Below are 25,917 nucleotides of genomic sequence, written 5' to 3'. Positions count from 1 at the left end.
AGACTAGGAATAGATAAGGGTGAAGAGGTGATGTTAGGTAACGAGAAAATTGATTAAGTAGATAGTTCCACTTACGTTGGTACCATTATAAGTAAGTGAGATGGCTGCCGTGAAGATGTAAAAAGTGAAAAAAAAAAACAAGCGGTAGTGTGTTTTTATCACAAATGAAAAAGTCTGGACGACTCGGAAGACTAGTCTTACTGCTAAGATGAGGATAACAGATACCATGATAATGATAGTTGTCAAGCATGGACCTGAAACGTGGAAACTTCAGAATATTGAGGAAACTAGGCATTACCCTTTCTAGAGGAATAGTCCAAAGAGTTTTGGCTGCTGGTTTGAGGAATTGTGTCAAAGAATAGCAAATAAGATTTAATCCTATTGTCTAAAACTACATAACAGGCTTCCAAAAATTGCTTTTGGAAATCCAGCAAGGACCTAACAACAGGTGAGACGTCCTCGAAGGGATGAGAAGACGTTAGAAGAAAATATAAATGAGTCCAAAACCAAACTGGGGGTAAAAAGGATCAAACTCATTAGATGGGCTACAGAATTAAAAACCAAAATACAATTCATGAGAGCTGGGGTGCAAATTCATAGTGGGGGGGGGGTAATGACTTTTTTCAAATTTTTAAATGAAGATGTGAAAAATGAAATTTTCTTCAAAATTTAGGGGATGGGGCAAAAATTGGTGCCTCTCAATAAAATGAAAATCGTCGTCTCAGTGGAAAATCGTTTCCACTGAACGAAGGTATTGGGAGCATTTTCACTAGAACCAATTATGAAAAAAATGTTGAAAGATAGCTTACGCGTATTTCATTTAAGGTAAAAAAAAGGCTTCAAAGGGTTAAACTAAATCAACAAGAGCTAAGAGCTCATATGGCACTTGTGACGAGGAAAGAAGAGCCAAGAGCTCATATGGTATGAGCTCTAACAAAATTCTATGAATCAATAGATTGATTTAAAAAGGAAAATAAGAGGCTTAATGCCGGTCAGGATTTAAAATAAGAACTCTGAGTCACGAAGTCCTTCTAAATATCAAAATTCATCAAAATCCGATCACCCAATCGTAAGTTATAAATACCTAATTTTTTCTAATTTTCCTCTCCCTTTAGCCCCCCAGATGGTCGAATCTAGGGAAACGACTTTATCAAGTCAAATTGTGCAGCTCCCTGACACGCCTACCAATTTTCATCGTCCTAGCACGTCCAGAAGCACCAAACTCGCCAAATCACAGAACCTCTCCCCCCAACTCCGCAAAGAGAGTGAATCCAGTAAGATTCTGTCAATCACGCATCAAGGATATTTGCTTATTCTATCCACCAAACTTCACTCCGATTCCTCCACTCCAAATGTTTTCCAGGATTTCCCCCTCCAACTCCCCCAATGTCAAAAGATCTGGTAGGGATTTGAAATAAGAGCTCTGAGGCACGAATTCACTCTAAATATCAAATTTCATTGAGATCCGATCACCTAATCGTAAGATAAAAATACCCCAATTTTCACGTTTACCAAGAATTCCAGTTTCCCCCTCCAACTCCCCCCAATGTCACAGGATCTGGTCGGAATTTAAAATTAGAGCTTTAAAGCACAAGATCCTTCTAAATATCAGATTTCATTAAGATCTGGTCACCCTTTCGTAAGTTACAAATACCTCAATTTTCAAAATTACCCCCCCCCCAAAAAAAAAAATCTCCACCAAAGAAAGCAGATCCGGTCCGGTTATGTCAGTCACGTATCTTAAACAGGTTTCTCTTCTTCCCATCCAGTTTCATCCTGATCTCACCGCTTTAAGTATTTTCTACGATATCCGGTCCCCCCAACTGCCCCCCCCCCCAATTACGCTTGATCTGGTTGAGATTTAAAATAAGAGATCTGGGTTACGAGGTCCTTCTAAATATGAAGTTTTATGAAGATCTGATCACTCCATCGTAAGTTAAAAATACGTCATTTTTCTTATTTTTCAGAATTAACCCCCCCTCCCCTTCAATAGAGATGATCCGTTCCAATTATGTAAATCACGTATGTAAGATTTCTGCTTATTTTTCCCACCAAGTTTCATCACGATCCCTCCAATCTAAGCGTTTTCCATGACTTTAGGTTCCCCCACCCCAAAATCCCCCCAATGTCACTAGATCCAGTCGTAATTTAAAATAAGAGCTCTAAGACACGATATACTTCTAAATATCAAATTTCATTGAGATCTGATCACTCGTTCGTAAGTTAAAAATACCTCATTTTTCCTAATTTTTCATAATTAACCCCCCCTCCCAACTACCCCAAAGAGAGCGGATCCATTCCAGTTATGTCAATCATGTATCTAGGACTTGTGCTCATTTTTTCACCTAGTTTCATCCCGACCCCTCCACTCTAAGTGTTTTCCAAGTTTTAGATTTCCCCCTCCCAACTCCCCCCAATGTCACCAGATCCGGTCGAGATTTAAAATAAGAGCTCTAAGACACGATATACTTCTAAATATCAAATTTCATTGAGATCCGATCACCCGTTCGTAAGTTAAAAATACCTCATTTTTTCTAATTTTTCAGGATTACCCCCCCCCCAACTACCCCAAAGAGCGGATCCATTCCGGTTATGTCAATCATGTATCTAGGACTTGTGCTTATTTTTCCCTTCAAGTTTCATCCCAATCCCTCCACTCTAAGTGTTTTCTAATATTTTAGGTTTCCCCCTCCCAGCTTCCCCCAATGTCACCAGATCCGGTCGGGATTTAAAATAATAGCTTTGAGAAATGATATTCTTCCAAACATCAAATTTCATTGAGATCTGATCAACCGTTCGTAAGTTAAAAATACTTCAATTTTCTTTTTTTTCGAATTAACGGGCCCCCCACTCCCCCCATATGGTCAAATCAGGAAAACGACCATTTCTAATTTAATCTGGTCCGGTCCCTGATACGCCTGCCAAATTTATATCGTCCTAGCTTACCTGGAAGTGCCTAAAGTAGCAAAACCGGGACCGACAGACAGACCGACAGAATTTGCGATTGCTATATGTCACTTGGTTAATACCAAGTGCCATAAAAACCAAGCAGAAGATTACTTGCGTCAAGGCACTAGTTACGAAATTCATTTTAAAACATGTGTTTGTTTCTCTTCCCTTTTTACTAATTTGCCTTTGAAAACATTTCAGCTGAAACCACTTTTGTAAAAAATAGCAAAATTAGAATAAACTTATCAATAAAATTAAATAATAAAATACATTAACAAAGTTAAAAAAAAGTCAAAAGATCAAATCAGCAAAATTAGTCCATATATTCTCAACGCATTATGATAAAATTTCAACTTTTCATTACATGAGCATTTATTCTTGAATCATTGAAATATAGATCAAAATTTTATCGCTAAAGGAGAGGTTGAAAGGTCACTAGGCCCTCTCGTATATCTAGTAATATAAAGCTTTTGGAAAAAAAACGAAGCTATTAAACTTTGGTGCGAAAATATATCACGAGGAGTATGCTCTACTATTTTTGAACTCTTCTGCGATACAAACAGGGACACCAACTGGGCGTGGGGTAGATATGAAAAATACACCCAATTATTATTTAACCCTTTCATGCCTGTGGTCACCATACGGATACCGCTCGCCTCCTATTTTTTTTCTCTCGACTCGACAAAGTCACAACCGTGATTTCTTTTCCACTAGATAGCGCTTGCTTGACTCTGTCGCGTTTGAATTTATTGTCCCTCAAGGCTTTACCCGAGCGGTCGAGCGAGCGTCCAAGTTTAGACAAAACATGAAATGTCGAAAAAGAGGAAAGGTGCAGATTTCGACCTCGATGACCTGGACGTTTCTGGTAAGTTCAGAGCCTGATTATGATCTTATTTTGTAGCTAAGAATGCGTTCTTTCGAATGAGATATCACTAGTCTAATTCTGAGCTGTATTTTAGCCGCAAACAAGGTTGCTAACGATCGGTTACCAAATGGTCACGTCAGACATTCAGTGCCAAACCATACCTAGGCAGATTTGTACAGCAAACGAGGCAGCAAGTCCTTTTTATGGTCGGGAATAGGCACATTTTCTTTCTGTTCCTCCTTTTTACTGAAACAAGGGTAAAAAAGCTATTTTGTGGGATGCCTCAGGTAAGTGTTGAGGCCAATGGCCTATTTTATTGCAATATACTATTATTATTGTTATTATTAAGTGATGCACTTACCTTGAATTTCTTTTCAGCTGATCCAAGCACGAGCTCTGATTCCATGAGAGGTCATGGTCCCAAGCCCTTGGAAGAGAGACTGATCAAGGAAAGAAGTAGAAGAGTTACCAAGACTGCAGAAGAAGCAGCAAGGCTTTTATTCATACCTGATTGTGATTCAGATCTCGATATCTCTTCCGACGACGACGATCCAAACTGGGCACCAGACAATCCAGATCAAGAATTTCAGCCTTTAAGTTCTCTCAACTGTTATGACAATGAAGACGGAAGAGATGAAGAGGATATCGACCACACAGACGACATCCCCTTAGCAATGCTTGGCAGGTTCGAGTTAGACAATGGCGATGACACGGATCAATTCGATTTGCCTCTCCCGGGCTTGAATGATACAAAAGCGTCAAACAGTTCTTCAAGCACATCATCAGCACCAGTGTCAGCTTCTTCTGCAATACAGTCAGCAACAGTTACTGCACCTGCTGAACCCTTTGTCCTTACAAGAGCTCAAAAAAATGCTCCTTCCCAAGCAGTGGCCGGTCTAGTAACTCCAACTGATGCTCCTCAGGTCACGGCAAAACCAGTAGCAAAAAAGAAGGTAGCGAAGGAGGCAAAGCAATACAAGTGGATAAAAACGGAGCCCGAACCTCGAAATATTACATGGAAGGGTTCTATACCACACTATGACGAGGTACAGACGCCCCTTGATCTCTTCCGAATGTTTATCACAGAAGACATTCTTTCAAACATTGCGGACCAAACGAATCTGAATGTCATGAGAAAGAAGAATCTTGCTCTGAAACTTTCCATTGAAGAGCTGCGCAGATTTCTTGGAGTTCAAATGCTTATGAGCATTCTCAAACTTCCGGCTATTAGAAGTACTGGGAGAATGGAATACGATATTCCCCGGTGGCTGATACCATGAGCAGAGATAGGTTCATCAGCTTGAGGTCTTTTTTCCACATTTCCGATGACACCTTAATGATACCGAAAGGGGAGGTTGGTCATGATAAACTGTTCAAGATCAGAAGACTATACGACGCATTCAGGGAGAATCTGAAAAAATAGACCCTGAAGAGATCCAAAGTATTGACGAACAGATGATCCCATTCAAAGGAACAATTGGATTTCGACAGTACTTGAAGGACAAGCCCCACTCGTGGGGTGTAAAGGTTTTCACGAGAGCCGGCATCAGCGGAATAGTGTATGACATAGAGATATATACAGGAAAAGGAGCTGTTGAAATTTCTGGACTTGGCCAAGGTACTGACGTTGTCCTTCGGCTTGTAGAAAACCTGCCAAGGTTCATGAACTTCAAGTTGTTCTTTGATAACTTCTATACTGGCATCGATCTCATTCACAAGCTCCGGGTTGAATATGGCATCGAGTCATGTGGTACGATACGCAACAACAGAATGAGGGGCGCTGTTCTAGATACCGACGCCAACATGAAGAAGAAAGGACGAGGGTCAGTGGACTTCCGTTTTGAAAGACATTCAGAAGTATCGGTAGTAAAATGGTATGACAACAAACCAGTCCATTTGGCTTCTTCATACTGTGCAGTCACCCCAATTGATAAGTGTCAGAGATGGGATGGCACAACACGGAAATACGTCGAAGTTGATCGCCCCCGAATCGTCCGTGACTACAACAAATCAATGGGGGGCGTAGATCTTGCTGACATGTTCCTGGAGCTTTACAGGACTGACATTCGCTCTAAGAAATGGTATATGAGGATTGTGTACTACTGTTTTGACATGGCTGTGAACAACGCCTGGCTGATACACCGCCGACAGTGTAAGCAGATCAATGTTCAGCACATGTCTCTGCTTTACTTCAAAATTGACATTGCTCGTGGGTTGGTTCTTACTGGCGTATCTCAAAGTCCTCGAGTTGGAAGACCATCCTTATCAGTGACCAAGCGCAATACGACTACACCTCACGAGACGGGATGCCTTCGGAATCAGTGAGGTTTGACCAGACCTCGCATTTTCCGGATACAACTGAAAAGGGAAGGTGTCGCTATGAGAAGTGCGTTAGGGGTGGAACCAGTCGAATCATGTGTTCGAAGTGCAAAGTTCGACTGTGTTTGAACTCAGATTGCAACTGTTTCACAAATTTTCACCTAAAATAGTATCTGTATATACCTGACGTGACCATATGGTAACCATTCACATTTTGGATATGGAATGAAATAAAAATTTAAAAAAAATAAACCTGTTCTAGTTGAACCTCCAGGATCACTCTCTGCTATTTTCAGAATTTTTACGCAACTCCTTCTTGGTTCAGGTCTGAAAGGGTTAAAGATTGTTTTTCCCCCATTAGGAAAACTACTACTACTACTACTAATAACTCACTGCAGCACCAAGCCGCCTGAGGCCAACAGAGCCACGCACGCTCCTCTTCCAACCTAATCTATTTAAAGTCTCCCTCTTTACACCCTCCCAGGAAGTTCCCATTTCCTTTAAATTAGGAAAATACTGAAAAAATATTTGTCCTCAACCCATGTTCCCTTTATTTTCGTGAATTGGACCCCTAGAGTAGTTTTCGGATCAAACACGTGTAAGCCGTTGAGTGTCTTGGGGCTATGAGGGCTGACCAAAGGCAACTCTGCAGATAACTCGATGTAGACGTATTCTAAGACGAAAATACAAGTTATGATTTGTTAAGCATACTTACTGTACGTAAAACTTTGGGTTCCAGGTTAATAGATAGAAATCCATTGGACATTGTAGACACAATAAATGTCATAAAAGGGATCCAAATAGCAGGAATTGTTAATAGGCGAAGAATATCCTTAAATGTTGGTTTAGGACGGCCATCTTTTTCATAATCATCTGAAAAACGCATATTTTTTAGAAAAAACAGCAACTTAAATGTGACATAATAATAATAAAGTAACAAAAGAGAGAAAAGGAATAACTAAAAATGGACAAATAAAAGCAGCAAATTGAAAAAAGGAATAATAAACAGAGATAAAAGATGCTTTTAAACTAGTGAACAAAATTTTCTCCCAAAATAGAAAAATAATTAGTAAAAAAAAAATATAAAACCGTAGGAAGTACAGTAAAAAAAATAAATGAAAAACAGAGAGAAAAGCAGTAATTACAGAAATAAAACTACACTTACGCTCCTTTGTATTCAGGTTGATTTCATTTCTATAATTATTATTTTTAGAATACGAGCTCCTATTATGACACCTTCCCCCAGATATTGTGTGGCTTTTACGATTTTATCCAAAATACCAACATGGTTGGCACGATTTTACCTTTTGAAACTTATCAGATTCTCGTCAAAATCCTTTCGACTTCTCACCATGCTTATAGTGTTCCTTGCAAGATGGTTTAATGCAGCCTACCCTAGGTCAGTGGTCGGCAGAGTGCGGCTCCGGAGCCCCATGTGGCTATTTGATCCCTAAGTGCGGCTCTGGCACAGATATCCTCGGAAGGCGCAATAATATTTCCAGTAAAAAAAAACTAAGTGAGAAAATAATTACCTCTTATTTTGATGAACGAAATTCTTCTATAAATCGAGAACTCTTATGATTTCTTTGTTTAAGTTAAAAAATTTTAAGAACAAAGCAGCAAAACAATTAAAGAGTTACCATTTCCTTTCAAATCATGAAAGACCGAACAATTGGAATTAGTTCAAATACAAACACACAGCATATCCAATATCTGAAATTGGTGTTATTGGCTTTATCAATAACAGCTGACAAGTCTTGTGACATAAATGATACAACACAAGTTTCATTTTTTTTTAAGTTCATTCAAGCCTTAAAGAAGAACTAGGATTATTATCAAACAGTTCGTGGTAACGAACTGTAGTAAGGAGCGACCCGGCTCAATAGTAACCAAAACTCTAAAAAATTGAATTTTGATACCAATAGCTATATCAAAAGAATCGCATTTCAATGCTGGTTTTAAATATATAAGTTTCATCAAGTTTAGTCTTACCCATCAAAAGTTACGAGCCTGAGAAAATTTGCGTTATTTTAGAAAATAGGGGGAAACGCCCCCTAAAAGTCATAGAATCTTAACGAAAATCACGCCATCAGATTCAGCGTATCAGAGAACCCTATTGTAGAAGTTTCGAGTTCCTATCTACAAAAATGTGGAATTTTGCATTTTTTGCCAGAAGGCAGATCACGGATGCGTGTTTATTTGTTTTTTTGTTTTTTTGTTTTTTTTTTTTTTCCCCAGGGGTGATCGTATCGACCCAGTTGTCCTAGAATGTTGCAAGAGGGCTCATTCTAACGGAAATGAAAAGTTCTAGTGCCCTTTTTAAGTGACCAAAAAAATTGGAGGGCACCTAGGCCCCCTCCCACGCTAATTATTTTCCCAAAGTCAACGGATCAAAATTCTGAGATAGCCATTTTATTCAGCGTAGTCGAAAAACCTTATAACTATGTCTTTGGGGACGACTTACTCCCCCACAGTCCCCGTGGGAGGGGCAACAAGTTACAAACTTTGACCTGTGCTTACATATAGTAATGGTTATTGGGAAGTATACAGGCGTTTTCAGGAGGATTTTTTTGGTTTGGGGGAGGGGTTGAGAAGAGGGGGATATGCTGAGGGAACTTTCCTTCGAGAATTTGTAATGGGAGAAGAAAATTTCCATGAAGGGAGAGCAGGATTTACTAGCATTATTTGGTAGGTCAGTTTAGATATAAAAGTTTAAATATTTCAACTTTGGGCCAATCTATGGCGAACATACAGATGGAAGCTCCAAAAATCACCCCGAAAATTGACCACATACCTGAAATTAGATTGTGCATATTAAAATGTGCATATTTGTTCAGTTGAACATCACTTTCATGATGCCCCGGAAATTTCGCCTTGACACGTTAAGCCGTTCCAAAAATATTGTTGATGTGTGCATTTGACACCCTTTTCATCTTAATACTCTAAGCTTTACACGTGAAATTAGCTACACTTTGATTTATGATAATATTTGCTTGTGTTAATTTTGAGATGATTATTGATCTTAATTTTTTTACTTAATTATTACTAACAATTAATAATTAATTATTCATGAATTAATTATTGTGGAGAGACAAAATAAAACATGCATTAATTCAAAAGCGTTCAGAAATTAAATAAAAGAAAAATTAAACGGAAAGTAAGGAGCGACATTAAAACTTAAAGCGAACAAAATTATTCCGTAAATGAAAGAGGTTGTCCCCTCCGCAACTCCTCACTCTTTACACTAAAGTATTTTTTTAATTTAAAAAGTACAGCTGGAAAATAATAACATGCATTACTTCAAAAACGTTCAGAAATTAAATAAAAAAAACAAGTTTTTTAAACTGCAAGTAAGGAGCGACAGTAAAACTTAAAACGAACAGAAATTACTTCGTATATGAAAGAGGCTGCTTCCTCATCAACGCCCCGCTCTTTACGCTAAAGTTTGACTCTTTCTCTCAATTCTTCTTTCTAAAACAGTAAAAAACTTTAGCGTAAAGAGCGGGGCGTTGATGAGGAAGCAGCCTCTTTCATATACGAAGTAATTTCTGTTCGTTTTAAGTTTTACTGTCGCTCCTTACTTGCAGTTTAAAAAACTTGTTTTTTTTATTTAATCCCTCAAAGACCAGACCCGTAAGAAGATATTGCAAGTGCTGTGATTGACTGTATGGATAACCATCATCTTCTCCTCGATAAAATTGTGTCAATTTCAACAGATGGGGCAAAAGTATAACAAGCGTAAGAAAAAAGGTTTCTTGGTGACAAAATTAATTACAAAAAAAATAAAAAATTAAGACAAAATTAACCAAAGGATATTTTATCATTATATCGTTCATCAAGAAGCGCTTCGTGCGAAAAATTTCCGGAGGAAATTTTTCAATTTAAGGATTAGTGATTGCTATTATCAACTCCATTTTAGCTAAAACTCATAATCATCGCGAATTCAAAATATTTTTATTTGAAATAGAGAGTGAGTACGCTGAGCTTCAGCTTCGTAACAAGGTACGCTAGTTATCAAGAGGGGAAGTTCTAAAACCGTTTAGCGTCCTTTTTCCAGAAATAAATGCATTTCTCTTTGAGAAAGGCGTTCATTATCCAGAACTAACAGACAATCAGTTGATCCATATGTCTCATCAAAGTCAGCTTAATTTTAACTACAAGGGAAAGGAAACTTAACTTTTTTGATGTCAAACAGTTCGTGGTAGCGAACTATAAGTAGGCTAAGGAGCGACCCGGCTCAATAGTAACCGAAACCCTTAAAAACAGAATTTTAATACCAATAGATACATTAGAAGAATCGGATCTTTATAACGACTTTAAATATTTGAGTTTCATTAAGTTTAGTCCTACCCATCAAAAGTTTGAGAAAATTTGCCTTATTTTCGAAAAAAAGGGGAAGCACCCCCTAAGTAATGGAATCTTAATGAAATCACAACATTAGATTCAGCGTATCAGAGAACCCCACTGTAGAAGTTTCGAGCTCCTATTTGCACAAATGTGAAATTTTGTATTTCTTTGCCAGAAGAAAGATCATAGATGTGTGTATTTTTTTTCTCCTGGGGTGATCGTATCGACTCAGTGGTCCTAGAATTCAGCGAGAGGGCACTTTCAAAAGAAAATTAAAAGTTCTAGTGCCCTTTTAAGTAACCAAAAAAATTGGAAGGCAACTAGGTCCCTCCCACGCTCGTTTTTCTCAAAGTCACCGGATCAAAATTTTAAGATAGCCATTTTGTTCAGCATAGTCGAAATATCGAGTAACTATGTCTTTGAGGACAACTTAATCCCTCTCAGTCCCTGGGGGAAGGGCTACAAGTTACGAACTTTGCCCATTGTTTATATATAGAATTTGTTATTGGTAAGTATACAGACGTTTTCAGGAGATTTTTTTCTAGTGGGGGGTGATTGGGATACGTGGGAGGGTCTTCCCATGGAAAAATTTTCTATGGGGGAAGAGAATTTCTATAATGGGGCCACCGGATATCCCAGCATTATTTGAAAAACGATCCGGAATTAAACTTAAAAGACAAGTTTTTTTTAGCTGAAAGTAAAGAGTAAGATTAAAACTTAAACGAAAATAAATTATTACGTATATGAGGGGGTCCGTCCACTCGTCGATACCTCGCTGTTTACGCTAAAGCATTTTTGGCAATTTCAAAGGAGGAATTTATTCTAATTAAACGACATTCGTGATTCAGGGGTCATTCTTAAGGAATTGGAACAAAACTCGAACTTCAGCTTAAAGAACGAGGTATTGATGAGGGGGCAAACACCCTCATATTACATATATGAGGAAGTTCGCTCCCTCGTCAATACCTCGCTCTTTATGCTAAAGTTCGAATTTTGTAAAATAATGGTCGAAATGAGTATTAATTTGTTTGTGCTATTTTCCGGCCAATCTTAGCATTTAATCAAACAGTTCGTGGTAACGAACTGTAGTAAGGAGCGACCCGGCTCAATAGTAAACGAAACTCTAAAAAATGGAATTTTGATACTAAAAGATACATCAAAAGAATCAGATTTTTATGCTAATTTTAGATATATAAGTTTCATCAAATTTAGTCTTTGTCATCAAAGGTTACGAGCCTGAGAAAATTGGCCTTATTTTGGAAACTAGGGGGAAACACCCCCTAAAAGTCATAGAATTACACCATCGCATTCAGCGTATCAGAGAAGCATGCTGTAAAAGTTTCAAGCTCTTATCAGTTCCACAAAAATGTGGAACTTTGTATTTTTTTTCCAGAAGACCGATCACGGGTGCGTGTTTATTTTTTTTTCCCCAGGGGTCATCGTATCGACCGAGTGGTCCTAGAATGTCGCAAAAGGGCTCATTCTAACTGAAATGAAAGATTCTAGTGCCCTTTTTAAGTGACCGAAAAATTGGAGGCACCTAGGCCCCCTCCCACGCTCATGTTTTTCCAAATTCAACGGATAAAAATTTTGAGATAGCCATTTTGTTCAGCATAGTCGAAAACCATAATAAATATGTCTTCAGGATGACTTACTCCTCCCCCCTCCCCCCAATCCCAGAAGAGGGGCTGCAAGTTATAAACTTTGACCAGTGTTTATATATAGTAATGGTTATTGGGAAGTGTACAGACGTTTTTCAGTGGGATTATTTTGGGTTGGGGAGTCGAGGGGGGGGGCTACGAGGGATGATCTTTCCTTGGAGGAATATGTAATGAGAGAAGAGAAATTCAACGAAGAGGGCGCCGGATTTTCTAGCATTATTATAAAAAACAATGAAAAAATAAGTACGAAAAAGTTTTTTCACCTGAAAGTAAGGAGCAGCATTCAAACTTAAAAAGAACAGAGATTATTGCGCATATAAGGGGTTCATCTCCTCCTAAATACCTCGCTCTTTACGCTGAAGTATTTTTAGTAATTTCTACTATTTATTTTACGGCCTTTCTGATTCAGGGGTCATTCTTAAAGAGTTGGGACAAATTTAAGCTTAAGTGTAAAGAGTGAAGCATTAACGAGGGGACAAACCCCCTCATATACATAATAAAAATACAAGAATATAAAAGTTCGTTACGTAAGTTAATTCGTAAGTTACGTATATTTTTTACTAATAAAAATGTTCGTTAAAAATTAAAAGTTCTAGTTGCCTTTTCAAGTAACCAAAATTTTGGATGGCAATTAGGCCTCCTCCCCCACCCCTTTTTGCTCCAAATCGTCTGATCAAAACTAAGAGAAAGTCATTTAGCCAAAAAAAGAATTAATATGCAAATTTCCTTTTAATAATTTATGTACGGAGAGCCAAAATGAAACATGTATTAATTCAAAAAAGTTCAGAAATTAAATAAAAAAACAAGAGCTAAGAGCTCATATGGCACTTGTGACGAGGTCGGAAGAGCCAAGAGCACATATGGTACGGGCTCTAGCAAAATTCTAAGAATGAATAGCTTGCTTTAGAAGGAAAATCAGAGGCTTAATGCCGGTCTGGATTTAAAATAAGAGCTATGAGTCACGAGGTCCTTCTAAATATTAAAATTCACTAAGATCCGATCATCCACTCGAAAGTTAAAAATACCTCAAATTTTCTAATTTTTCCTCTCCCTTCAGCCCCCCAGATGTTCGAATCGGGGAAAACGCTTTATCAAGTCAATTTGTACGGCTCCCTGGCACGCCTACCAACTTTCATCGTCCTAGCACGCCCAGAAGCACCAAACTCGCCAAAGCACTGAACCCCACAACCTAACTCCCCCAAAGAGAGCGGATCCCGTCCGGTTACGTCAGTCACATATATTTGACATTTATAAGCATTTTCTAAGATTTCTGGTTTCACCGACCAGCTCCCCCCAATGTCAACAGGTCTGGTCGGGATTTGGAAGAAGAGCTCTGAGACATTAAGTCCTTCTAAATATCAAATTTCATTAAGATCCGGTCAACCGTTCTTAAGTTAAAAATCCCTCAATTTTTCTAATTTTTCCAAATTAACAACCCCCAGATCCCCAGAGAGAACGGATCCGTACGAATTATGTCAATCTCGTATCTAAAGCTTGTGTTTATTCTTCTCATCGAGTTTCATCTTGATATCTCCACTATAAGCGTTTTCCAAGATTTCCGGTTTCCAAGATTTCTGTTTCCTCCCTCCAGCCCTCTATGTCCCCGGATCCAATTCGAATTGAAAATGGAGCATCTGAGACATAATACTCTTCTATATATCAAGTATTATTGAGATCCGATCGCTAATTCGTAAGATACCTCGATTTACCGTTTTCCAAAAATTCCGGCTCACCCTACAACTCCCTTCAATGTCACCACATCTGGTCGGTATTTAAAATGAGAGTTTAAAGCACAAGATCCTTCTAGATATCCAATTTCATTAAGATCTGATCACCCGTTCGTAAGTTACAAATACCTCCTTTTTCTAATTTTTCCGAAATACTCCCCCGCCCCAAACTCCAAGAAAGAGAGTGGATGCAGTCCGGTTATGTCAGTCACCTATCTTGGACTTGTGCTTATTCTTTCCACCAAGTTATCCTGATCTCTCCTCTTTAAGCGTTTCAAAGATTCCCCCCCCCTAATAACATTGAACCCGGTGGGGATAAAAAATAAATACCTGAGTTTCGAGGTTCTTCTAAATATGAAATTTCATTAAGATACGATCACTTTCGCAAGTTAAAAATACCTAATTTTTTTTCTCAGGAAAACGACTATTTCTAATTTAATCTGGTCCGGTCCCTGATATGCCTGCCAAGTTTCATCGTCCTAGCTTGCCTAGAAGTGCCTGAAGTAGCAAAACCGGGACAGACAGACCGACAGAATTTTGATCGCTATATGTCACTTGATTAATACCAAGTGCCATCAAAACTAGTCTTCTTTAACTGAAAGTAAGGAGCCACATTAAAGCTTAAAAAAAGAGAAATTACTCAGTGTATGAAAGGGGCTGTTCCCTTTTCAACGCCCCGCTCTTTACGCTAAATTTTTTTACTGTTTAATAAGGTAGAATTGACCGAAAGATCTTTCGCTTTCTCTCGATAGATCTCTCTTCTCTTAAAATCGATCTCTCTTTCTGTTAATTCTACTTTTTAAAACAATAAAAAATTTTAACGTAAAGAGCGGGGCGTTGATTAGGAAGCAGCCCCTTTCATATACGAAGTAATTTCTGTTCGTTTTAAGTTTTAATGCCGCTCCTTACTTTCCGTTAAAAAACTTGTTTTTTATTTAATTTCTGAACGTTTTTGAATCAATGCATGTTTTGATTTTAGCTCTCCGCAGATGAATATTTAAAAAGAAATTTGCATTTTTTTTTTTGGCTAAATGGTTTTCTCACGGTTTTGATCGAATTATTTTGAGAAAAAAAGGAGCGGGGGAGGAGGCCTAGTTGCTCTCCGATTTTTTTGTTACTTGAAAAGGCAACTAGAAGTTTTAATTTTTTACAAATGTTTTTATTAGTAAAAGATATACGTATCTTATAAATTAGCTTACGTAACGAACTTCTGTATTCTCAAGTTTTTATTACGTATATGAGGGGGTTCACCCCCTTGTCAGTACCTCGCTCTTTACACTAGAACTTAAATTTTGTCCGAATTTCTTAAGAATGACCCCTGAATCACAAAAGCCGTAGAAACTCCTCCATAACATCAAGTGATCTTAATGAAAATAACACTGTCAGATTTAGCATACGCAGAGGACTCTAGTGTAAAGGTTTCAAATTCCTATGTACAAAAAAATTGTAATTTTGCATGTTTCTTTTTGTCTTTTTTTTGCCCGGTAGAAAGATCATTCTTTCTACGATATGATTTGTTTATTATTTAATATGAATTCAATATGATTTTTTCATATTTATTTTCTCATTGTTTTTTTTTTTTAAATAATGCTAGAAACTATTGCTTGAATATTGCTTAAATATTGTCCCAATTCCTTAACAGTGACCCCTGAATCACAAAGGCCTTAGATTAAATAGTTGAAATTACTAAAAATACTTTAGCGTAAAGAGCAGGGTATTAGGAGGAGGTGAGCCCATCATATGCGTAATAATTTCTGTTCGTTTTAAGTTTTAATGCTTCTCCTTACTTTCAGTTGAAAAAACTTTTCACATTAATTTTTTCATTATTTTTCAAATAATTATAGAAAATCCTGCACTCCCTTCATGAAAATTTTCCTCCCCCATGACAAATTCCTCCAAGGAAAGTTACCCCAACATATCCCCCTCTTATCAACCCCCAACCTAAAATTCCCCCTGAAAACATCTGTACACTTCCAAACAACCATTACTATAGGTAAGCACTGGTCAAAGTTTGTAACTTGTAGACCCTCCAATGGGGACTGTGGGGGTGTAAGTCGTCCTCAAAGACATAGTTATAAGGTTTTTCGACTACGCTGAATAAAATGGCTATATCAGAATTTTGATCCGGTGACTATGAGAAAATAATTAGCGTGGGAGGGGGTCTAGATGCCGCCCAATTTTTGGTCACTTAAATAGGGCACTAAAACTTTTCAAGTCCGTTAGAATGAGCCCTCTTGCAAGATTCTAGGACCACTGGGTCGATAAAATCACCCCTGGGGAAAGAAAAAACAAAAAAGCAAAAACAACAAGAACTAAGAGCTCATATGGCACTTGTGACGAGGCATGAAGAGCTAAGAGCCAAGAGATCATATGGTATGAGCTCTAACAAAATTCTATGAATCAATAGACTGATTTAAAAGGAAATTAAGAGGCTTAATGCCGGTCAGGATATAAAATAAGAGCTCTGAGTCACGATGTCCTTCTAAATGGCAAAATTCATTAAGATACGATCACCCACTCAATGTTATAAATACCTAATTTTTTCTAATTTTTCCTCTCCCTTTAGCCCCCCCCCCGATGGTCGAATCTGGGAAAACGACTTTATCAAGTCAATTTGTACAGCTCCCTGACACGCCTACAAATTTTCATCGTCCTAGCACGTCCGGAAGCACCAAACTCGCCAAACCACTGAACCCCTCCCCCAAACTCTCCCAAAGAGAGCGAATCCAGTACGGTTCCGTCAATCACGTATCAAGGACATTTGCTTATTCTATCCACCAAGCTCCATCCCGATTCCTCCATTCAAAGTGTTTTCCAAGATTTTCCCCTTCAACTCCCCCCAATGTCAAAAGATCTGGTCAGGATTTGAAATAAGAGCTCTGAGACATGAATTCCTTCTAAATATCAAATGTCATTAAGATCGGATCGCCTATTCGTGAGATAAAAATACCCCAATTCTTACGTTTTCCAAAATTCCGGTTTCCCCCTCCCATCCCCCCAATGTCACAAGATCTGGTCAGAATTTAAAATTAGAGCTTTAAAGCACAAGATCCTTCTAAATATCAATTTTCATTAAGATCTGGTCACCCTTTCGTAAGTTACAAATACCTCCATTTTCAAAATTACCCCCCCCCCCCAACTCCACCAAAGAGAGCAGATCCGGTCCAGTTATGTCAGTCACGTATCTTAGACAGGTTTTTATTCTTCCCATCCAGTTTCATCCTGATCTCACCGCTTTAAGTATTTTCAAAGATTTCCAGTACCCCCAACTGCCCCCCCCCCATTTACGCTGGATCTGGTTGAGATTTAAAATAAGACATCTGAGTTACGAGGTCCTTCTAAATATGAAGTTTCATTAAGATCCGATAACTCCTTCGTAAGTTGAAAATACGTCATTTTTTCTAATCTCTCAGAATTAACCCCCCCCCCCTCCAATAGAGCGGATCCGTTCCAATTATGTAAATCACGTATCTAAGACTTCTGCTTATTTTTCCACCACGTTTCATCCCGATTCCTCCAATCTAAGCGTTTTCCATCATTTTAGGTTCCCCCACCCCAAACTCCTCCCAATGTCATCAGATCTGGTCGTGACTTAAAATAAGAGTTTTGAGACACGATATCCTTCTAAATATCAAATTTCATTCAGATCCAATCACCCGTTCGTAAGTTAAAAATACCTCATTTTTTTCTAATTTTTCAGAATTAACCCCCCCCCCCCAACTACCCCAAAGCGAGCGGATCCATTCCGGTTATGTCAATCATGTATCCAGGACTTGTACTTTTTTTTTCCCACCAAGTTTCATCCCGATCCCTCCACTATAAGTGTTTTCCAAGTTTTAGGTTTCCCCCTCCCCCCCCCAATGTCACCAGATCCGGTCGGCATTTAAAATAAGAGCTCTATCCTTCTAAATATAAAATTTCATAGATATCCGATCACCCGTTCGTAAGTTAAAAATACCGCATTTTTTCTAATTTTTCGGAATTAATCCCCCCCCCCAACTACCCCAAAGAGAGCGGATCCGTTCCGGTTATGTCAATCATGTATCTAGGACTTGTCCTTATTTTTCCCACCAAGTTTCATCCCGATCTCCCCACTCTAAGTGTTTTCCAAGTTTTAAGTTTTCCCCTCCCAACTCCCCCCAAAGTCACCAGATCTGGTTGGGATATAAAATAAGAGCTCTGAGACACGATATCCTTCTAAATATCAAATTTCATTGATATCTGTTCACCCGTTCGTAAGTTAAAAATACCTCATTTTTTTCAGAATTACACCCCCCCCCCCAACTACCCAAATGAGAGCAGATCCGGTCCGGTTATGTCAGTCATGTATCTTAGACAGGTTTTTATTCTTCCCATCCGGTTTCATCCTTATCTCACTGTTTTAAGTATTCTCTAAGATTTCCGGTTCCCCCAACTGCCCCCCCCCCCCAATTACGCTGGATCCGGTTTAGATTTAAAATAAGAGAACTGAGTTACGAGGTCCATCTAAATATCAAATAAGAGCTATGAGACACGATATCCTTCCAAACATCAAATTTCATTAAGATCTGATCAACCGTTCGTAAGTTAAAAATACTTCTATTTTTCTATTTTTTCCGAATTAACAGGCCTCCCACTCCCCCCCCCAGATGGTCAAATCGGGAAAATTTGGCAGGCCCTGACACGCCTGCCAAATTCCATCGTCCTAGCTTACCTGGAAATGCCTAGAGTAGCAAAACCGGGACCGACAGACAGACCGACAGAATTTGCGATTGCTATATGTCCCTTGGTTAATACAAAGTGCCATAAAAAACCAAACAAACAAATAAACACGCATCCGTGATCAGCCTTCTGGCAAAAAATACAAAATTCCACATTTTTGTAGATAGGAGCTTTAAACTTTTACAATAGGGTTCTCTGATACGCTGAATCTGATTATATGATTTTTGTTAAGATTCTATGACTTTTAGTGGTTGTTTTCCCCTATTTTCTAAAATAAGGCAATTTTTCTCAGGCTCGTAACATTTGATGGGTAAGACTAAACTTGATGAATCAAGTTTTATATATTTTAATTCAGCATTAAAATTCAATTCTTTCGATGTAGCTATTAGTATGAAAATTCCATTTTCTTGAGTTTTGGTTACCATTGAGCCGGGTTGCTGTTTGATACTGTTTGAACCACAAACTGTTTGATAAAAATACTCTTTTTTTAATTTAATTTCTTAACGTTTTTGAATTAATGCAAGTTTTGAATTTGGCTCAATGTACATGAAAAATTAAAATGAAATTTGCATATTAATTTTACTTTTTAAAACTAATTATAACCTTATAATGACCTAACTTTGATTTTTGTTTCAGTTGTTTAAGAATGACCTCTGAATCACTATTAATGACTCCTGAATCGTTGGTGGGGGTCCAATGCTTTGGCCAGTTCGGTGCTTCTGGACGTGCTAGGACGGTGAAAATTGGTAGGCATGTCAGGGACCTGCACAAATTTGACTTGATAAAGTTGTTTTCCCTGATTCGACCATCTGGGGGGCTGAAGGGAGAGAAAAAATTAGAAAAAATTAGGTATTTTTAACTTACGAGTGGGTGATCGGATCTTAATGACTATTGATATTTAGAAGGACCTCGTGTCTCAGAGCTCTTATCTTAAATCCCGACCGGCATTAGGCCTATGGTTTCCTTTTAAATCTATTGAATCTATTGATTCTTAGAATTTTGCCAGAGCTCATACTATATGGGCTCTTGGCACTTCCGACTTCGTCACAAGTGCCATGTGAGCTCTTAGCTCTTGTTTATATAGTTACCCTTTCATCGTTGCTTGTAAAGAGTAAATTTTATTTTAATGGTATTTTTTTTACAGTTAGGTTTTTATTTATTTTAATTGTTGTTTTTTAAGATCCTTTTTTATTTTTGTACCGAGGAGGTTCGAGTAGAATTGTCGGCCGAAATATTTGCATTTCATTTTTATTGGCTTTAAATATCCTCGTGTTTTCTTTGTTTCGAGTTTTTTTTTTGTTTTTTTTTTGTCAGGTATAATGTGGTCTCAGAAATTACTTATAGCCCTGCCTCATCTCCAATCCTAAACGAGCAGTCATTCTTCTTGCACAATCGATTGGTATTTTGTCTCTTTATCTTTAAATAAGTTCTTTCATTTACTCTTCAACTAAAGATTCATCCATGTTCACATCTTCCGACCCGGTCCAAAGTTCCACAGTATTTAGGCCAGAACTTTGAAACGCATCACTTCCCTTGACGAGACTGGGTTGAACACTCATTTGTATTTTGTCTGCTTTGAAGCTAGCATCACAGATGCTGAGATCCTCTTTGCTAAACATACTATTATCCATACTGTAGGTGCTTAAACCTATCTCTTCTCTAATTCTAACCGAATCTTCATTCTTATTCAGTCAATCATTATTCTTCCCTTCTTTATCCTTTAGAAAAATCCATCGATCTACTTTCATAATTGATGATTCATCCATGTTCACATCTTCCAACCCAGTCAAAAGTTCCACAGTATTCAGGCCAGAACTTTGAAACGCATCACTTCCATTGAAGAGACCGGGTGGAATACTCATTTGTATTTTATCTGCTTTGAAGCTAGCATCACAGATGCTGAGATCCTCTTTGCTAATCATACTAATCTATACTGTAGGTGCTTAGCTCTGTATCTTCTCTAATTCTAAATGGATCTTCATTCTTGTTCAGTCGATCATTATTCTTCCCTTCTTTATCCTTTAGAGTCCATCGATCTACTTTCATATTTGATGATTCATCCATATTCACATCTTCCAACCCAGTCAAAAGTTCCACTGTATTCAGGATAGAACTTTGAAACACATCACTTCCCTTGAAGAGACTGGGTTGAATACTCATTTGTATTTTGTCTGCTTTGAAGCTAGCATCACAGATGCAGAGATCCTCTTTGCTAATCATACTATTATCCATACTGTAGGTGCTTAAACCTATCTCTTCTCTAATTCTAACTGAATCTTCATTCTTATTCAGTCAATCATTATTCTTCCCTTCTTTATCCTTTAGAAAAATCCATCGATCTACTTTCATAATTGATGATTCATCCATGTTCACATCTTCCAACCCAGTCAAAAGTTCCACAGTATTCAGGCCAGAACTTTGAAACGCATCACTTCCATTGAAGAGACTGGGTGGAATACTCATTTGTATTTTATCTGCTTTGAAGCTAGCATCACAGATGCTGAGATCCTCTTTGCTAATCATACTATTATCCATACTGTAGGTGCTTAGCTCTGTATCTTCTCTAATTCTGAATGAATCTTCATTCTTGTTCAGTCGATCTTTACTCTTCCCTTCTTTATCCTTTAGAGAAATCCATCGATCTACTTTGTTAATTGGAGATTCATCCTTGTCTACATCTTCAAACCAAGTGCCTGGTTTGACACTAGCAGTACAGATACTGTGATCATCTTTGGTTACCATATCATCACGTATAATGCCTACATTTGACACTGATTGGTCTATTTTATTTTTATTTGAACCCTTTTGTTTAGTGACTTGAGCTTTTACAATCTTCGCCCCTGACTGTCTCTGTATAACTAAACATTTTAGTAAATATTTTATTAAAGCTAAAGAAGGTCTCATGGTAAAGAATTTTAGATTGTTACAAGCATTCACAATAGCATCCTTTCTTAAGTCTCTCATTTTTAGTTTTCTTGAAAGAATTCTTTCTAAGTAATCCATCACAGACGCTGCTCGTATTAGTTGAAACTCCTTCATCTTATTTGAGCAATTGCCCATTTTAGAATTAATTGTGTTCAAAATTTTTTCTGAATCTGAGTTTGCAAGCAAATTAAGAAACGTGTCTGATTTATTCAAACACAATTCCTTACTAGTAGCGTTTAAAGCCTTGAAGTGCGATCCGCTGGAAAGATTATTTTCTTCACAAATTTTATCGGGGATGGATCCATGATTATTGTTAATTTCACACTCTGAATTGGCGGACAATGCATTCAACTGTTCAGTATTTGATGTACCCTCAGCGATAATTCCAAGATTATTCTTTTTCTCGCTTGGGAGTTCCTCATAATAGTTTTGAGGTAGAGAAGTTTCAGAATAGGTATATTCTTCATTTACTTGAGTTGATTTTAAGTTTTCAACCCGGATTATCTTGTTATCCGCACTACATATTTTTCTAGAATCAACTAACAGTGACTTTTCATTACGCCAATCACTCTCTTTACTGGAACAATTTTCGCCGTCATCTTTGAAGTTATTTAGTTCCATTTCAATCATTTCACTATCAATTTCACAAGAATAATCTTCTGATGCTGGTAGATTGAAGCGACACACTGAATTCGTACTTTGTATAGACTCAGCATCGTCCGTGGCTCTGTGCAGTAGGTTATTATTTGCTGTATCAAAAATCTGACACTTATCTGAATTCATCTGCTCCTGAATTTAAATTGTTGATCTTTTGGCATTTGATTGTTGATTCTTCTTTCAATCTCGCGTCTAATTAATAGCGCAGAAGGACGATATGAAGTAATTTTTAATTTTTCAAAAGCGGAATCAACTTCAGCGTTAAAATTAACTTTTGAGTAATCTGATTTTGACATTTTTCTACCAAGCTTTTCTTCTAGGTAATCAACTACTGCCTCAGATCGATTTTGGCGCAACGCATAAATATACCTGTTTTTTATGGAATAAATCATTAGTTTGTTACCATCAGGTACATAGCGTCGGATATCTTTTAAGTAAATGGAACCGTTGATGTCATTCGTAATAGGATAATCAGTCTTAAACTGATTAAAAAGATCATCACATTGTCTTACAAATTCTTTCATTTCAGATTCAGATAAAAGCTTCATGTTTATGCTGCTTTGCTTCTCCCTCTTGCTTTGTTTACACGTCTTTTTTCTTGGATAGTTGTCTTCCTTTGCAAATTCCACAGAGACAGAACGTAATTGCTTCTTAATGTCCGTTTTTATTCGTCCAGCCGAATAAAAATCCCAACCGAAGTCCAAAGCTTTAAGAGCTTGTCTAATAATGTCTTTCTTTATATCTGAAATTGTTGGTTTTCGACTAAGATTCCTTTCAATGTATTCCATCACTTGACCAACAACTCCCCTGTCGTTATGCAAAACTTGGTCTTCAATTCCAAGAGGAACACTTTCACCAAGGCTTTCTCCAACCAAGTCTTCTTCCGTTGCAGGTTGAAGCAAAGCTTTAACAACTCTATCCATCATGTCTTCAGCCTCAGCAGCTAGAGTTGCATCATAATCATAACTATTTGAAGGATCACGACACAAATAAATATCTAGCAGATCTTTGCACCAAGGGAAAAGTATTTTGGGCAATTGTTCACTAAAGACTTTTCTAATCTGATTGCATCTAAAACCTATCTTACAGTGATCTAGAAAACTATGCAGAAATGACATGCCACTCGACGCAATAATCGGGAAAAGCCTTTTCCTAGACTCGCTCCGTTCAGCCTCTATTTTTGGCCAAATATATTGAATATAATTGTCTAAGATTATCTTTTCCTCGAGAGTAAAAGCTATCATCTGAACAGGGAATGAGGAAAGAGGCTTTACAATAAAATACCCACACTCAAAAAATCTATTTGGCAAGTCATTCGTATAATTACCCTTACATTCGCCATTAAAGTCACTGATTGTCAGTGACTCCAAGACTGAAGGCTCAAATCCCTTTTTTAAGCAAATTAGGGATGCGATGTATCCCGAAGCATTAAAGATTTCCTCTTCTCCAATCTCGTATTTCTCCAAATTAAGAAACCTTTCCTCGTACATTTGTTTTAGTTTGTCAACGGCATTCGCCCAGTTTCTGAGGGTTTTTTTAAAGTGTTTATTACAAAATGGCTTGGGTTTAGACATCATGAGTTGATCGTAGATAGACACTTCTGGCTCTATCTCCTTGAGTTCAATTTCCACAAACTTAGTTGCGTCGAACACTTCCCATAATTGATCCAAGCAATCGTCTGAATGAGACATTTTTTAGTTGATCTCGATCTGATTTTTGATCATAGCTAGTAAACAAGAAAATCTTTCACTGTGTTAGAATTAGATAAAATCGCATTTTAAACTAAATCTCTTCAAGCTAAACAAAAGATACACTGGATATATCTCAATTTCTTTTGCGCTTTTACTTCAGGCCAAATTTTTTACCTTTACAGACTTGAGAAATCCTGAAACAAACAACAAACAAATGATGCCATTAAGCTGAAGAAATACATTTTCGAATGGCCATAATTTTCATTGGCATAACATAAAAACTGATCATAGACATAGATAAGCACACTATCAAAATAATAGCTAGAAAAAGAACAGATTACGCTTCTATTAGATGAGTTTCATTCTTACAAAAATCTACACAAACACTTGGTACACCATTTTTGTACTCTTGTACTCCACGGAAATTCGGCATGACCATTCGCGTTATTCTTCTATTTGTATATTAACGGGGCTCTGAAAATTTTGCACCTTGAAACATTCTAAGCAGCTGTGGCAAGCCCCCAGTTTTATTTATTTTATTTGAGACAATTTCACTCGTATTAACCTATGCAACACTTTTCAAAGCTTCAACTAACCGATCTTGCACTTTTTTTAATAGCTTTAGTCTCATCAGAATCAAGCTTATTAAGGACACCATTTTGGTATATCAAAAACGCATTAATTACCGAGACTATATCTCGTTATCTCATTTAGCTCCTTTTTATGTATCTTTTATGGAAGTTGTTGCAGTCTAAGTTCTTTAATTCGCAATCATGGTTACAGCAATTCTCATAACTTTTTTTAAAACTAGTTTTCAATTTCGGGTTACTATGGGCCAGGGTTCGTTCTTTTTTAGGTTGTGGCTATCGCTTCAACTATGGTTACAGATAAAAAAGGTCGAAGGATTTTCCTTCGTGCAATATAAAAACATGATTGCAGCGAAAGCTGCGACCTAGCAAAGAAGGAAGAACGGCCTATAGTAACTAAATATTTAAATATGCATTTAAACAAAGACTATATCTATCTATCTTCTATCTACATATCTATATATATAAAAACTAGCTGTTGGGGTGGCGCTTCGCGCCACCCCAACACCTAGTTGGTGGGGGCGCTTCGCGCCCCCCCAAGCCCCCCCGCGCGCGTAAGTCGTTACGCGCCATAATAGTTACGCGCCATTGTAGTTGTGTCCCTATGTCCCACCTGTGAATATAGATATATATATATATATATATATATATATATATATATATATATGGTTTTAACTACGTAAAACTTATACAACATTCTTTGCTGTCCCATTGTCTATAGATATATATATATATATATATATATATATATATATATATATATATATATATATATATATATATATATATATATATATATATATATATATATATATATATATATATATATATATATATATATATATATATATATATATGGTTTTAACTACGTAAAACTTATACAACATTCTTTGCTGTCCCATTGTCTTTGCATATAAATAGATTGTCAGGTTTACCGACTCTTGAACATGCAACATATAATGGTCCATGGGAAAACAATCTGTATTCAGATCTATACCTCATGATTCTAATGATTGCCCTTGAGCTTTGTTGATGGTGATTGCTAATCGACCATTCCCTGTCCCGGTGTCCCGGTCGTCATTTACATCCCCCTGTTTCCCCCGGTGTCCCCGTTGTAGTTGTGTCCCTGTGTCCCGGTCGTCATTTATATTCCCTGTGTCCCGGTCGTCATTTGTATCCCGGTGTCCCGGTCTGTATATACATTCGTTTTTTAGTTTTGTTTTTCTCCTTTATTTTTTTCCTTTTTTTTCTTTTTTAGCTTATTTAGATTTTTAGATTTTTTAGTTTTTTTATTAGTTTTTATTTTTTTTTTCTTTTTAGTTTTTTTGTCCCGGTCGTCATTTATATCCCCCTGTTTCCCCCGGTGTCCCCGTTGTAGTTGTGTCCCTGTGTCCCGGTCGTCATTTATATTCCCTGTGTCCCGGTCGTCATTTGTATCCCGGTGTATTTTTTTTTATTAGTTTTTAGTTTTTTTTGTAGTTTTTGCCT

At 37.4% G+C, this 25,917-nt stretch overlaps 1 protein-coding gene across 1 annotated transcript in view; it reads right to left on the bottom strand.

Moving 5' to 3' along the window:
• Positions 1–25,917, bottom strand: part of LOC136026199 (MFS-type transporter SLC18B1-like) — a 155,245-nt gene that overhangs the window by 29,024 nt on the left and 100,304 nt on the right. The window contains exon 8 of the mRNA XM_065702524.1: positions 6,849–7,006. Coding sequence (XP_065558596.1) covers positions 6,849–7,006 — 158 coding nt within the window. The remainder of the gene's footprint in view (positions 1–6,848; positions 7,007–25,917) is intronic.

This window comes from Artemia franciscana, chromosome 4 (assembly GCF_032884065.1).
Source record: "Artemia franciscana chromosome 4, ASM3288406v1, whole genome shotgun sequence".
Classification (NCBI taxonomy): domain Eukaryota; kingdom Metazoa; phylum Arthropoda; class Branchiopoda; order Anostraca; family Artemiidae; genus Artemia; species Artemia franciscana.
Note: the sequence above shows the minus strand (reverse complement) of the source record. Positions and strands in the feature narration are given on the sequence as shown.